Consider the following 15,353-nt stretch of genomic DNA (forward strand, 5'->3'; position numbering starts at 1 on the left):
ATTACACGTGCATAAAGGAAACTGATTTCGCGAATTATACAACGAAACCTTTCGGGGAACTTTTCCATCTCGCTGAATCACAGTTAAATATTTTGTCAACGTCGTAAGTCTTTCGGAATCCTTCCTCGATTTTTTAACCGATTAAATTGAACCGAAGAATTATGCCCGTTTTAACGGAGTATATCGGTTTGTACAGTCCGAGGTAAAAGAAACATTCAAAGGAAATACGAGCCTCTGAGAAGCCAAATCAATTCCCACTTTTCGCGAGTTTTTTGATTTTTAATTGTATAGATGCGCGATTAGTATTATTGAAGAAACGAATTATCTGCTTGGAAAGACGCATTTCGATTCTCTCAACTATCGTAACGTTCCCGCTCGTTTTTCTTTTCTTTGTAGACTTAATCGATTTCGAATTATATATCGAAACGATATTGGAAGTATTGTGTTGGCAACTAAGTGATTGCTGATTTTGTCATTAGGTGGCATTGACAAAATCCGCAATAGATTCAACGACCGGAATGACCGTCCTTGGCTGTCGAAATTCCTCGCATTCCAAAGTCACAATAATTCGTTCAGCCCGTGCAAACATTCGAACGCCAGACGTTCTTCCTGTTCTCTGGAAATATTGGACAAAGTAAGAAATTTGCACGAGTTAAAAAAGTAGTTGCAAGTAGAAGAGACGGGCTTGCGAATAAGAATTAATCTGTCCTTCGCTGGTTTCATCGAGCAAGAATTTATTCGTCCGCCTGTGGGCGTATACGTGAAAAGCAAAGAAAAGAATTCGATCGACTGCTGGCTTATCTGGCACTATGCAAATTGCATACAGTTAGTTTTCTCTCTTTCCGACGTCGAGAAACAAACGATACCGCGCTATACACGAACAGTCGAGAGACGGACAGATCTGAATGGGAACAGAGGATGGTCTTGTCACTGTGTTCTCCGTCGAGAACACAATTTTCCATCGTTTCTCGAATTACACCGCTGCCTGATTACCCAAAAGCTGGTCCGCTGTTGGTCCACGAGCTGCAACGTGCAATCGAATACCATTGGCAATCGATAACCGAATACAATACATGTAAAATATCGGGAAACTCGGCACAAGGTGCGTAACTGCGACAGTACGAACAAACTTTACGATTTATACAAATTTATTATCCTACCTGTGATAACATCGTTTCGTCGATTCGTAACAGCTACGCGATGACCAGAGACGGATGAGTTGTACGATGTGACTAACGACTGGTTCCGAGGAAAAAGCACGATAAGTACGTTTTTTTGATAATTTTCCGATTTTACTGACGCTTTATTTTACACTAACGTGAAGAATTTTAGCGCGACGTGATTGAAATTGTAAACGACCTATCGAGTTCGATGCGTGCAAGTCTTTTAACCCTTTGCACTCTGAATTTTATCTCAATTTCGTTACCGGCAGCTCTCAACGTTTTTAAGTATTTAATTTAAAATTTGCTATAACTAAAAAATAAGACGATTTAAATAAACAAAGGACGAAAGAAATTCACATAAATACCAGTTTTATTACTATTGCTGTATTTTCTAATTTTTAAGTGTGGGATATATCCCGAAACAATTTCCAGGATGCAATCCTGGTTTCCTTTCGTACGTTTCACAAAGAAAAAAGAAACGTGGAACTGAAGGGTCACACTCAACGTAGGAGTGCAAAGGGTTACGACGAGCAACGTTAACAAGATTAAAAACATTAAGAAACGAAAGCCTGTGTAGCTGCGTGTAAGAAATAGCGAACATCGCGATCTTCCAATTAGCTCCAATACGATAGAACGATCGCGAGAAGCATCGGATAATCGAACTTACCCCGTTATCGATTGCTTGTTGCAGCGTGTTCCAATAATTCGCGTTGGCACGATAAATAACATTCAAACGTTCGCCTACCCTAGTAGCTTAACCAATAGCGTGCTCTCAAGCGAATTATAGAGGGTATTTCGGATGGCATCGATTATCTTCCAATTTACAATAACTGGTGCGTATAAAACGAGACGAATAAATCATCCATAGCTACGTGATACGAAATTGGGGTTCGTAAGAGGCTTAGGCGATGAGTTACGCGACGCAATAAGGCATTCCGAGGTAGGGTTGGTCAGGTGAACGTTCGAGAGATCCGTTCGAGCGCAGCCAAACGGGTTAACCGCGAGAATGAATTACCGCGAGGCGAGAATCGCGTCGTTAGAGCAGGTGGCTCTCGTTGAAATACGAGCAGGGAAAGGAGGTGGTAGATTTTTCGTATGGCGAAAACGCCATCGCCTCGCCTCTTTATGTTACCACGAGCGAATTAAAACAGCGCCGCGTCGTGTTTTCACGTGTCGCAGGCGGAATTTTAATTAAGCGCCAACCGATGAAATTTAGTTACGCCAAAGGTACGATTTCGAGCGGACGTGGTGCGCGCTAAAGCAAACAGAGAAGAAAGAAAAGTGGAATACGAGGAACGTGAGATATTTCAGGCTGTCGGTGAGCGATCGATTGATTTGCATTTCTAGCGCACGATGGATCGTTTATTATTGAAAAGTAACGTATCTTCCGAGCTTATACATCTTAATATATCCAGCAACAATATTTAGAATATTTAGAAGGTAAGTCGGTTTCCTTATCGACAAGGTAAGTCGTGTATCGAGATATCTTTTAAACGCAGACTGACGTAAAAATTCGAAGATTAACAAATAAATACACCTATCGTACTTCTTCCGTGTGATCTTCGTCCCATTATCCGCGAAGCGATCGATGCTGATCGATTTATCTGATCGTTTAAACTCTCGTTAAAAATGTTTAGGACATCGGTCGATCGGGTTCCACACCGCCATTACGTCAGGTGTTGGAAACTGATGTTTGCATAGGAAATTTCCACGTATAAAATACGGAAGTTGCGACGTTTAGGAAAATACCTGAGGCAGATAAAATTGTTGCAGAAAATATATTTCGTTGTATGAATTTGCTACGGTGAAGACGATGCAGCTTCGGCTGGCTGCGAGTTCGCTTGATTAAATCTCTGATCAGGAATAATAATCGCAGATGCCGTGAAAAACGTTTAAAATCACGAGCGCGAGAAAAATAATAAACAAGAGTACCATTCGCTAGTTTCAATACGGTTTGGCTTGTTAAAGCGAAGCTTTTTAAGACGAACGTGTTGCCCTACTTTTACCAAACGATCGCTGCTATCTTAAACAAGTGACGTTCCCACATTTTCAATTTTAATGCCTAACTCTTACTCTTTGCTTACGAGATGACCCAATAAAGAAAGCGGGGAGAAATACATTGGCTTTGTATTAAATATCATATCTTGTCTAGACACGCCAAATATCCTAATATTTATCTTGTTATGCCCGACACAATTTACGATTTACACCCCTTTTCTCGATATAATCGGTACTAGATTTTCCTCTTTCTTTGCTCAAACAAAGACTACTATCGCGATCGGTGATCCGCCACGAGCAGCGACAGGAATTAAAGGAACATCTCTATTCTCTATTCTTAACATAAACAATGACGCGTTTTCAGTATATACGGGGCAAGGAATAAGCGCGATAAGGACACCGGAATCATCGTGATAGCGGCAGATAAAGCGATAACCTGGTTTCTGCCAAAAATATATATAGCAGGACGAAATCGCGGATCTAGAGTCGAGTTTTGTACATCGATTGACGAAATGCATCAATTCCGTGGAATTCTACTGTTGGTTTTCGGGCTGCTGGCCGTGGGATCGACAAGCTCCCAGTTGCTGGACAAACAATGGTGGGAAACCGCTTTGGTCTATCAAATCTGGCCGAGAGGATTTCAGGATAGCGATGGAGATGGCGAGGGTGACTTGCAGGGTACGTTATGAACCGGAAATTGGAATCTACAGGTGTGTTTGATCGTTGTGGTTTCTACATCCCGAGCATTTACGCATATCGGAGATGCACGAAACACGGGAAAGTGTGTATAAAATATTATGGAACGTAGAATACTCGTTGTAATATTTAATAAAACGAAACTATGGCTAGTTTTGTTGGTAAAAATATGAACTTGCATAAATGTGTAGTTTCGCGGATATCGTAAATACGAAATAAATCGTAAATTCGATAAACCGAAAAGTGTCGTGTTCGATAGTGGGTACATGTAACGAAAGTAAAAGATAATAATTTCGTAGTATCGTTATCGAAATCTGTAGTGAAAATAACAGTCATCCACAGTGGGATATTGCGTTTGAAAATTTTGCGCTTTGAGTTATAAACGAGGCAGCTTCTATACGAATGTTCGCTATCGTTTAACTTATACAAAAAGAGTTGCGCATGTAAAAATGAAAATTTAGATAAATGTAATATAAGGCCTGTACAATGGTCGTGAAAATTCATGGCCTCGTAAATCTATTTTTAAAACTATTGGCAGCGTATCGTAAATGCTAAACGAGTGAAAAATTAGCTTCGCGTTCGGAGTTGTGTTATGGCTGAGCTCGTTTATCGCTTGTTGGTCAAGGTACCAACCGAAGTTACTTCAGATCTCCCGTGTGCCATTGATAACGCAGAATCAATTTATCGCTAGATGGGAATAATTTTTCAATTGATTGATCGCGCTGAATTTATGGGAAACACAATGAGGTGACTTTAACAACATCTTTCTACGGAATATACGTAAATAAAAAACACGTGGTGAAAATATTTATCTAAATTTTGAACACGATATGTTAGAAATATTTAACTTTAATATCATATCTCTAATTTTTAATTCATATTTTTAATTCATAGTTAATGAAATAAATATCAAATGTTACATAGGTATAACCAACCGGCTGGATTATTTACAAGAGCTTGGAATCGACACAATTTGGCTAAATCCTATCTACTCGTCACCACTGAAAGATTCTGGATACGATATTTCTGATTATACCGAGATAAATCCACTGTTTGGTAATCTCCAGGTCTTTGATGAGTTCATACAACAAGCACATAAACGTGGTATGTGTCAGTAATTAGTGACATTTTTTTCATTGAATATGTATCAGTTTTTTGAGTGACATAAACCATTCCAGACCTAAAGGTCATTTTGGACATAGTACCAAATCATTCAAGCGATCAACATAAATGGTTTCTGCAATCAAGTCAAAATAATAAGCAATACAGTGATTACTACATTTGGGCAAACGGTTCCAAAGATCAAAATGGCAACAAGATACCACCTAATAACTGGGTAAATAATTATTCATAATCCTTGAAACAATTTTGACAAATGCCTACTAATGCTCTCTTTTGATTTAGATAAGCACCTACAATGACAAAGAGGGATCAGCGTGGACATGGCACGATACAAGGCAGCAATGGTATTATCATAAATTTCACAAATCTCAACCTGACCTCAATTTGAGAAATAAAAATGTGATACAAGAATTATTGGTAAAGTATTTGCATTATGATAATATTGTATTTTGTAATTCAATAAGGAGTTAATATATGCTTAAAACCTTATTTACGTATTTCAGGATGTGTTCAACTTTTGGCTGAAAAGAAAAGTTGATGGTTTTCGAATTGGTGCAGTGTCGTATCTTTATGAAGATAAGGATTTAAAAGACGAGCCTGTTGTAGGGAATGGAACCTATACATCTGGTCTGCCAGAGAGCATAGATCTTGTATACAAGTTTCGTTCATATATTGATAATTGGGTAAAAGAGAATAATGCTCCTTCAAAGTATGTATAGAGATATTACAAATTTGACTTAACTTATTCCATAGTATTTATATTAAAATATTGCAACTGTTAATTCACAGATTATTAATTGCAGAGTCTTATGACTCTGATGAAATGTTGATATCGCTTTATGGTAATGCTACGCACAATGGAATTCCACCCTTTAATTTCCGGTTTATTACTTCTGTTCAGAATACAAGCACTGCTGAACACATTAAAAATGTTCTGGAAGACTGGTTTAAGAAACTTCCAAATAAAGCAGACACAAATTGGGTGGTAAGAGCACATATATTGCTACGATCATCTCCCATTGTTTGCCTAAAATTTAAGTAAATACATCTGTTCTTCTAATTCTAGCTTTCCAATCATGATACTTCAAGAGCAGCCTCAAGAATTGGATTGAATCGCGTCGATGGACTTCATATGCTTAGTCTATTGTTACCTGGTCAAGCATATACTTACTATGGAGAAGAAATTGGAATGCTGGACAGGAAGATGTCATGGAATGAAACAATCGACCCTATGGGTTGTTCGAGGTCAAAGGAAATATTTGGAAACTATTCCAGAGATCCTGCAAGAACACCAATGCAATGGGACTCTAGTACATCAGCGGGATTTTCACTTAATAAAATTACATATCTTCCTGTTCATCCAGATTATACAGAAAGAAACGTCAAAGCACAGCTAAAAAGTTCACAGAGCAATTTGAAGACGTATAAATCACTTGCTACTCTTAGAAAAGATAAAGTATTCACTCATGGAGATTATGAATTTGCAACCTTAAACAATGACCGCGTGTTTGTCTTTAAAAGGTTTGTAACACAATGATATACATATATATAATATTCAAAATTATAAAAATTATAGAATATCAAAAATAAATAAATATATATATTTGTGTATATTATATATATATATATATTTATTTATTTTTATATGTATATTATATCTAATACATTACATTACATATTCAATAAGTATCTAATATTATTTTTTATTAGATCTTTAGCAAATAATCCTACATATATCGTTGTTATTAACTTGGGTCTACGACAAGAAACAGTTAATCTAACGTCGGTGTATCCGAACTTAAAAGATCCGGTAGAAATTATTATCGCATCCAGTAATGCAGTTAACATTACGTAAGCGTATGTCTTATATCAAAAGGGATTAACTGCCGAATGCCCAAAGATAACTCGGAATATTTAATTCCATTTTTTAGGTCAAATATTTCGGCACAAAATGTTATACTCACGGCAAATGCAGCATTTGTCCTGAAAGCTGAGGATATATGCAATTGTGAATCATCTACAGAACCCGGAGGATCTGGTACCACTCCTTCGACTCCTGAATGCACAACAGAGAAAAATTCTGCCCTTATTTCCTCCTCAGTAACATGGTTAATAGGAAGTATAAGCATCACAGTAGTGTTATTGAATATTTTAACGTTTCATTGATCCAAATTTTGTAGAATAAAAATTTTAGTTATGAACTTGTATAAAGCGATTATAATTAGTACTTAAACGTTCCTATATTAATAAGAGGTTTTGTCTAAAGTAATAGCAAATGTATGTTCAATTCACCCTGCTTTACATGAATTAGTATATAAGTATATCCTATAAATAGGAAGTCTATTTTTGTCAATAGAGGCATTGTCCTCAGATGTTAACATTATGGTTATGAAGTGCTGCTATAATTTATATTAATGACAACACAAATACTCCCACTGTCCAAATACATTCATGAAGTAATGAATGTGTTGAATGACTCATAATAAGCTAAGCAATGGTCCCAAGTGAATGTCTCATTTAGAAGCCAGTTGTATCTGTACTAAAATCATGAGTAGAACCGTACTCTTGCTAGTATAATTATAGCAACGGCATGAATTTAATATCATCATTGTTTACAATACGTAAATGTGTGTGAAGAAACGAGTGTGAAGTAAGGCAAAATACATATAAGAAATATAAGAAATTGTCAAACAATTCGTTGCCTTGTAAACAGAGAAAATATATCGTTTATTAAATTCGTGGCCACAAACAGTGCGTTTATAATTAGTTGGATATATTTAGATATATATATCTGTGACTCAGTTTATCAATATGTACCGGTTCCCTGTTAATCAGGGCGACAGGGCTTCGAACGGACGCAAATATGTTAAATCAAGTCTAACGTATCTCCCGTAAGATAAGAACGAAAGGCAAACAATAATAGGGGCGGCAAAAGAAATTTCACCATTCAATTGTTATCTCGTTGTGTCTATATTTATCGGGAACAGAATGTCACAGAATCGTTGTTTTATAACATCGATCGTTAACGGTCAGCCCAAATTGCGCCCCACTTGTGTAAACATAAATATTCCTATCATATCGGAAAGCAAACGAACGTGCAGCGGAAAAAGTAATGATGCGAGAAATCCGTTAGTTGGTTTTTGGGATAGTGAAGAGTACGAAGCGGATCAGAAGGAATTTATAACAATGGAATCAGCAGCTACTACTCACCTTTCCTGCGGTGCATCGGTGTACGAGGCTGTACAATTCGGTGGATCTAAAGAAAGATTACAAGACACAGGTTTGACATCACTATTCACGAAATGGAAAATATACACGTAAACTAATTGTAAAATGACAACGAGCAATATTCGTACAAAATCTGAAATTTAAATTGAACCAATCATAAGGCATGTGCTCGCGCATCCGTATGCTATATGCAACATGAATTTCAAGACCGGAAGTTTGTAAATTAAAATATCGAATTTAGAAACGTTAAATTACAATTGAAATTTATAGAATTACAAAAATATTATTAAAAGGCATATAAAAAGACTATTTTTTAGGATCAGCAAGCGATAATTTTAGATACTACCGAATCGATCCAGTGTCTATGAATATTCGTTTGTGTATATTTTGGTTTTTATGGGCATTGTTGATAGTAATGATTATTTTATCTATTCTATTTCACTGCTGTTTTGCATGGAAACCATGCTACGATGCTACTATAAATATAACAGATACAGTAAGTATTTGAACAAAAATTATGAATTTTGTTCACCCTAGAATCGGTATCTCAAATTATGTAACCACCTTAATCCCTCTTTGTTTCAGTAAATTTTCCAGACACCAATATAATACGAACAAGGTGTTCAGGATTTCCAATCGGATGTTACTGAATAAGTCAATAAATAAAAAATCGATGTGTCCATAAAGATAGTATATTTTTTCGTTCTATCAGCAAGATATAAGATAATCGTTTAATGCCTTGCCTACGTTAACAAAGCTACTGTTGAGCAGAAGGATACAGATCAAAGTACTTCTAAAACCCTTAAATATTAAATATGAGAAATGTTAAGAAGATCATGTATACAGTACTATTTATCATTCTTATGTATGAATATATAGAAAACTTTATATATTATTTACATCTGAAAGTATTTTCTAAATATTTTTCGATTGTAATATTAAAATAACCAATAAATTTGTTTGTTATACAAAAGGTGTAAATAATCAACAAAATATCTTTCGCGCTATTTTTCAACCAAAGTATTCTATTCGTCGTTGAAACGTCTGATCGAAAGGGGAGAATTAAATCAGTTCTGGATTATGGCAGTAAAGAACCCTATGCAAACTAACTTTTAATTAAAATTCTTTAGTAACTTTATCTACAAAATAATATTTTTTTAATCATAAGTTTTTTGAAGATATGTCTTAATTTTTAATCAAATTTTTCTGTTTAATTTTCTTATAATTTACTAACATTTTTTAGTACGGTGCATAAACATAAATCTCCACCGAAGTATTACAATCTAAATAAAGGATATTTGTTTAGTACATTAGAAAATTATGGATATTCTTTAATTTGTAAAACATATTATAAATCTCAAGTATTGTTCTAAAATACTTAGTAAAGTCATGGTAATTTTGAGGGACGAAGGTCGTCCCTGTTTTTACTTTATACCTCATGCTTGTGGTAGTATAAGTAAATACTAGCAGGGACAAAAAGAGAGTAAGAACCAACTACATATCTCTGTGGGGTAGAAGGTGTCTCTCCAGTCATTCTTGAACCTTACGGAGTCGAAAAACCATTGAAAATTCATTAAGTAGAGAAGAATTTTCACACATCCCCGCCACATAAGATCGTTTAACGTCCTTGGTATTGTGTGATAGTAATAATGGAGAGTGGGAGGTTGAATTTAGATAATATCGAAGCTAACGGGGACGCGAAAGAAACGGCAGTTGTCGCCACATACAAGGCGTTGTCGGACGAGGACGGAAGTGTACAAGATAAAATCGAAAATATGGGAAAACCAAGCAATGAGAACGATACCGACGATGGGGTTCACGAAAAGATGCTTAAAGACGAGAGTAAAATCTCTCCTATGAAAGATACAACCGAGGTATGTTAACGAGCACATTTTTGGAAGTCACGTTTAATCTTTATACGATCAATAAAAGATACCTCTATTCGTACTTAAAAATATCTATCTCCTTTTCATCGCTATTATTGTTTTATTATTCTATTTTATTCAAATATAATTAATAGCTAATTACTATTTTTATCTTGATTGAAAGTTTTCTTTGTTCGATAATAAAAGTCAATTGATCTGCTTTCGAATGATTTTCAAGTTTTATTATCACATGTTTTTACGTATTCTATATTTTTCGGACATTGTATTACATTTGTTATTCGAAAGTAAGAATCTTTTACTATTGCATCATACCATCACGAAGAGGAAAAATAGATCATGGAATTACCTGTGGAAATAATTCAAGAGAAATATGTGCATTAAATGTCTTTTGATTTTATATGTAACATACGCTTATTTTGAATAGGTAAAATTTATTTCTGAAAATGGAGATACCAAGATCGATATTGAGACAGCTAAGCCAACTCTTTCTGGAATGGGAAAAGAGGAACTCATGAAATTTGCTAATGACCCATTCTGGGTTAAAGTAAGATGGTTTTTATTCATTGCTTTCTGGTTACTTTGGGTTACCATGTTAGCTGGTGCTGCAGCTATTGTGATAATGGCACCAAAATGTGCAGCACCAAAATCCAAAAAATGGTGGGAGAAGAGTGCTATTGTACAATTAGATCCTGTTGAAACAAGCACTCATGATTTGAAAGACATGGAATCTTTGTTAGATATTTTAAAAACACAAAATATAGATACAATTTCTCTAGCTTCCATGGTTAAAGAAAGTTCAACAGGTACATATCCAACAGCTCTTACAGGTAGTCCTTTACTCTAGTATGGCAACAGATATTAATATATTGCATTTTAAATCATAGGGGGAACAGAAGACTTCAAAAACATTAAACCAGAATTAGGAACTACAAGCGATCTGGAGGCTCTTGTAAAAGCTGCCAAAAGCAGAGAACAATATATCATTTTAGAATTAGATCCAAGTCATACATCAACCGAACATCCATGGTTCAAACGCTCCGTAGAGAAAGAAGAACCATTCTCATCTTACTACGTTTGGGCAGATGCAAAAATAACTACCGATGGTAAACGTACTCCACCTAATAATTGGGTTAGTTATATCTTTTTTCAAGTTAAAATTGCCTTGTATCTTTGTAGTATTTCTATAATACGAATTTTTTTAGCTAAGTGTATATGGAGGATCAGCATGGGAATGGAACGAACAAAGAGAACAGTATTACCTTCATCATTTCAAAACAACACAACCTGAATTAAATTACAATAATCCAGTAGTAGTTACAGAATTTTCAGTAAGTTATTTTGTCATTGCTTCTCTTATATGCTGATTAAAAAATAAATGTAAAAAATAAATTCAATAATACTTAATTTTTAATGTTCAGGATATTTTAAGTCATTGGTTAAAATTAGGGATCAGTGGATTCCGTTTAGCTAATACTCAATATTTAACTGTGGATCCAGATCTTCATGATGAATTTAGGAGCACTATACCTACTGAAGCAGAAAACTATGATTCATTAGTACATGCTTATACAAGAGATCGGCCAGAAAATGGTGTTGTTCTGGCAAAATGGCAAGAAAGAGTTCATAATGAAACACACAATAAAGGGTTAATTATCTTTAATAATTATAGTAGTAGCATGTATATTCAGTCTTTCTTTCAAGCAAAGTTCCATAACAAAATGTTTGTCCAGGTTCTTTGCCCTCCAAGATGATATTGGAACTGACATTCTACAAGTTTATAATGAAAAAAAGAGGCTGATTGATCTTCCACAAAATTCACAATTTCTTACAACTGCAGATAGTAATATAGATGCCACGACTTTACAACGTGGCTTTTCCCACTGGCTTAATTTCACTTCCTGGCCTGCTTGGGATGTAAGTCTCTACAAGATGTATATTCTAAAATATATATTATATTATCATATTACATTCCAGATTAATGGTAGAAACCTCAGTTTGAGAGAGAGAATGCCTGCAGATATAGCAGACAGTTTAGCACTTATGACATTACTTTTACCTGGAACACCTGTATTAAAATTGAATGATACTTTGTCTGCAAAAGACGCCTTTGCAACTTTATGTAAAGCGCGAAAAAGCTTAACGTTCCTTCATGGAGAAACAATGTTTAAGACTGTCAATGGAAGCGTATTTGTTTATACAAGGTAGTGTAATAGTATTTTTACTTATTTCAGTATTGTATGTTTATCCATTTACACATTAAGTATAATCTTAAAACAAAAGAGGATAGTATCAGAAAATTAATGGATGGTATAGAACCCTTGAAGAATAAAACAGTAATTGCAGTATTAATCTATATCAAAGAAAGTTCAATCAACTTAATTCACAATTGCTATAAATCATTTCAATTATCCTTTGATGCTACACTTAAACCCCAAATAACTCATACACCTCACACTATTGACACAAATTGTACTGTATAATTTACTAACCAAAGATCAATTTGCCCTGTTCCACGCTTCCTTCTATGCAACGCAGGAACTGGTGAGTCGTCTTACTAACATATTGCATGAGGCTTGCGTTTTGTAAAATTAATTGTAAATAATAGCAATATTGACTAACCACCAGTTAATAATTGATAATATAAAATATTAATTTAATTATCATTGTCAAAAATTGAATCAATTTTTCTTTCTTGTTTTTCATTAAAAGAATATTAAAACTGAATAAATGTCTAGGTTAAAGAGTGGCAATCCAGGATACTTAGTAGCGTATCAATCAGCAGAAGAACCTACAATAGTGGATTTTTCTACAATACCACAGATTTCTGACGAAGTTAATATGGTCGCGCACAGTCCTAATTACGCGCAAGACAGCGACACAATAAAGTAACGTTATTTCACTATTATCAATTACTTAATTTATTTTTATTTGTTTTTCATAGAACATCAACAATTTCTTTCATAATATTGTGATAAACAACCGTTTTTTATGAAGTTTATTTTTTTGCAGAACAAAACTACCTTCTAACAAAGTTCCCATATCGGGCAAGAGTACAGTTGTTTTGACGTTTGTTCCACAAAATTAGCTGCGAGAGAAAAAAGTCTACAAGTGATCGATAACAATCTCTTGTTTATAATCTTTATGTAATGGCATTTATTATAAGTAATTATGTACTGCTTTTGTGAAAAATATAATTAAGTGTGATTCATTGAAAACATAGTATTCTACAATCAATTAGTTATTGTTTATAAAGGAACGACTTATTATAATTATGTTAATAATAAGTTTTATAATTGTATTTATTCTAAATGAAGTTTATGCGGATCTGTGAATCTTACAGTAATAATATAAAACAATGCAGGTAAAGGAACTAAAGCAATCAATGCTGGATGAATGCCGAGATCTCGGAAAGTTGCAGCAGCTACTAAACCATATCCATATAACATCCAATGACTTAAAATAATTATTACATTTTTTATATCTGATACACAGCTCAACAACAATGCTTTCATTGACTGAAAAAAAGGTAGAGTTTCATGAAACATTTATAAAACATATTTAGTATTTAAACATACGCAAATATGAACAATATACAGAGACCATTACCTGATTTAATTTAAATGAAAAATGTGCTGCGTTAAATAGTATAGACAGTGTTATAGTTATATATGGGAATGAATAATCTGTAAAAATAAGAGTTAATAAAATATGGGAAAGGTATTATCCTTACAATGTACATTGCTTCACTTACATATTATACCACCGCCAACTGCATGTAATAAAGCTAAAATGGGATAGAAATAAAGAGCAGCATAAATTGTAAATTTTCCTTTCTTTGGTAAAAATTTCTTGGCTATAATTGGCCTTATTATTAACATTATAGCTGTTCCTAAAGCATAAAAAATGAACACCATTGTGTACCTAAGGATTGAATAATTAATTAATTTTTCAGACAAAAAGAGCTAAATTGAATAATTAAATGGAATAATTATGTAATTACTAACAATGGATAAACAGCTTCCTGTGTACAGTGCAGAGTTTCTTCATAATTTGGGCTAGGATTGTGAAACAATGTGTACCAGTCTGAGAGTTTTGTAATTCTACATGATCTAATTGCAAAACTACCTACAGGATCGGTTACTTGTAAAGTAATCACAGATGCAGAAACAACTTCTACTAGAGCAGACAAATGTAACGCAAACACTTTTTTTGGTATAGTACGTCTCATAGATATTATATCAATGCAAACCCAATGTAATAATAATACCAATAGTGCCACAAATCCTAAATAGAACCAATCATAGAGCATTGGTTCGTCTTCGCAAGAAACACATATCGAAGTGGCGTTTGCCCTGAACCCTCGGGGACATGCACCACAGTCACTCCAGTTGCCATCAGGCAGTAATTCCCTTCCACAATATAATCCAGGACATCGAGTAAAGGAATTTAAAGCATTTGCCTTTGGTATCGAGCACATGAAGAAATAGATATGAAAGCAATATTTATAAATATTTATAATATTTATCACCTTTTTCAAATTTTAAAATGTACATCAATAAACGCGTTTTATGAACATTTTAAGGTTAAATTTCAAGAACTCGAACTACAATCCATACGGTATAATAACATAATTTTGTAATAATGTTATTGATTTCGATTTATGTTATTCTGAATAACAAATACGCTGTTTATGGAAGAACTTCGTTTTTATAACGTAATGGCGTTTCTTAATAATAAAGTTTGTAAACTATCGTTAGGTATGGAACGTCATTTGACGGTAGATCGGTAATATCATGTGTATCTATACATATATCTAATACAATATATATCAAGGAATATGATACAAAGAATATAAAAATGATTTTATGTCAACACAGAAAGATGATTTCAGAAAATGAAAGCATGCATTCTAAAAGCTATAAAAGTTATATATAAGTTATATATATATATATAGATATAGATATATAGATATTAACATTGCATAATATATAATGCATCATATTAGAGAATTTTAAGAATAAATTCATAAGCTTTTATCAGTTTTCATTTTCTATATTACTTTTACTATATAAAAGTACCAACTACGTAATGTAGATGTATTATAGCTTTAACAGGTTTTATTAAGGCAAGTTCATAGAAACGAAAACAATTGACTAAAAGATATGCTACATTAACGATAAACAGCAGTAAAAGAACATTAAATAAAAATACGTATAACGTTTAATCGAAAGTTTAAAACAATTTTAATGATACGACTGTT

The 15,353-nt window shown here is 34.0% G+C and overlaps 4 protein-coding genes across 8 annotated transcripts; 3 read left to right on the plus strand and 1 right to left on the minus strand.

Moving 5' to 3' along the window:
* Positions 1-503: 503 nt before the first annotated feature.
* Positions 504-7,255, plus strand: LOC126921728 (maltase A3-like). Of its 5 annotated transcripts, none has more exons than XM_050733532.1 (10): positions 504-634; positions 3,526-3,839; positions 4,782-4,961; positions 5,036-5,193; positions 5,262-5,396; positions 5,483-5,688; positions 5,769-5,964; positions 6,046-6,500; positions 6,690-6,830; positions 6,911-7,255. In XM_050733532.1, the coding sequence occupies exons 1-10, from the start codon at positions 519-521 to the stop codon at positions 7,143-7,145; spliced, it is 2,136 nt and encodes a 711-aa protein (XP_050589489.1). In that variant the 5' UTR covers positions 504-518; the 3' UTR covers positions 7,146-7,255. The 5 variants fall into 5 exon arrangements, with proteins under 5 accessions (XP_050589489.1, XP_050589492.1, XP_050589490.1 ...); XM_050733535.1 differs by lacking the exon at positions 504-634 and adding an exon at positions 1,109-1,265; XM_050733533.1 differs by lacking the exon at positions 504-634 and adding an exon at positions 2,110-2,603.
* A 610-nt stretch (positions 7,256-7,865) lies between these two features.
* Positions 7,866-9,316, plus strand: LOC126921782 (uncharacterized). The gene is made up of 3 exons (XM_050733652.1): positions 7,866-8,259; positions 8,525-8,703; positions 8,793-9,316. Exons 1-3 carry the CDS (start codon positions 7,968-7,970, stop codon positions 8,793-8,795), a joined length of 474 nt encoding a protein of 157 aa, XP_050589609.1. The 5' UTR covers positions 7,866-7,967; the 3' UTR covers positions 8,796-9,316.
* A 380-nt stretch (positions 9,317-9,696) lies between these two features.
* On the plus strand, positions 9,697-13,308 carry LOC126921735 (neutral and basic amino acid transport protein rBAT). The gene is made up of 9 exons (XM_050733549.1): positions 9,697-10,081; positions 10,518-10,896; positions 10,978-11,222; positions 11,296-11,421; positions 11,512-11,738; positions 11,824-12,007; positions 12,068-12,294; positions 12,829-12,978; positions 13,103-13,308. The coding sequence occupies exons 1-9, from the start codon at positions 9,857-9,859 to the stop codon at positions 13,176-13,178; spliced, it is 1,839 nt and encodes a 612-aa protein (XP_050589506.1). The 5' UTR covers positions 9,697-9,856; the 3' UTR covers positions 13,179-13,308.
* A 66-nt stretch (positions 13,309-13,374) lies between these two features.
* On the minus strand, positions 13,375-14,998 carry LOC126921763 (JNK1/MAPK8-associated membrane protein). Its single transcript, XM_050733619.1, has 4 exons — positions 14,098-14,998; positions 13,845-14,014; positions 13,700-13,776; positions 13,375-13,608 (listed from the first exon to the last, which is right to left on the minus strand). The coding sequence occupies exons 1-4, from the start codon at positions 14,568-14,570 to the stop codon at positions 13,393-13,395; spliced, it is 936 nt and encodes a 311-aa protein (XP_050589576.1). The 5' UTR covers positions 14,571-14,998; the 3' UTR covers positions 13,375-13,392.
* Between the last annotated feature and the right edge of the window lie 355 nt (positions 14,999-15,353).

Source organism: Bombus affinis, chromosome 11, assembly GCF_024516045.1.
Source record: "Bombus affinis isolate iyBomAffi1 chromosome 11, iyBomAffi1.2, whole genome shotgun sequence".
In the NCBI taxonomy this organism is placed as follows: Eukaryota; Metazoa; Arthropoda; class Insecta; order Hymenoptera; family Apidae; genus Bombus; species Bombus affinis.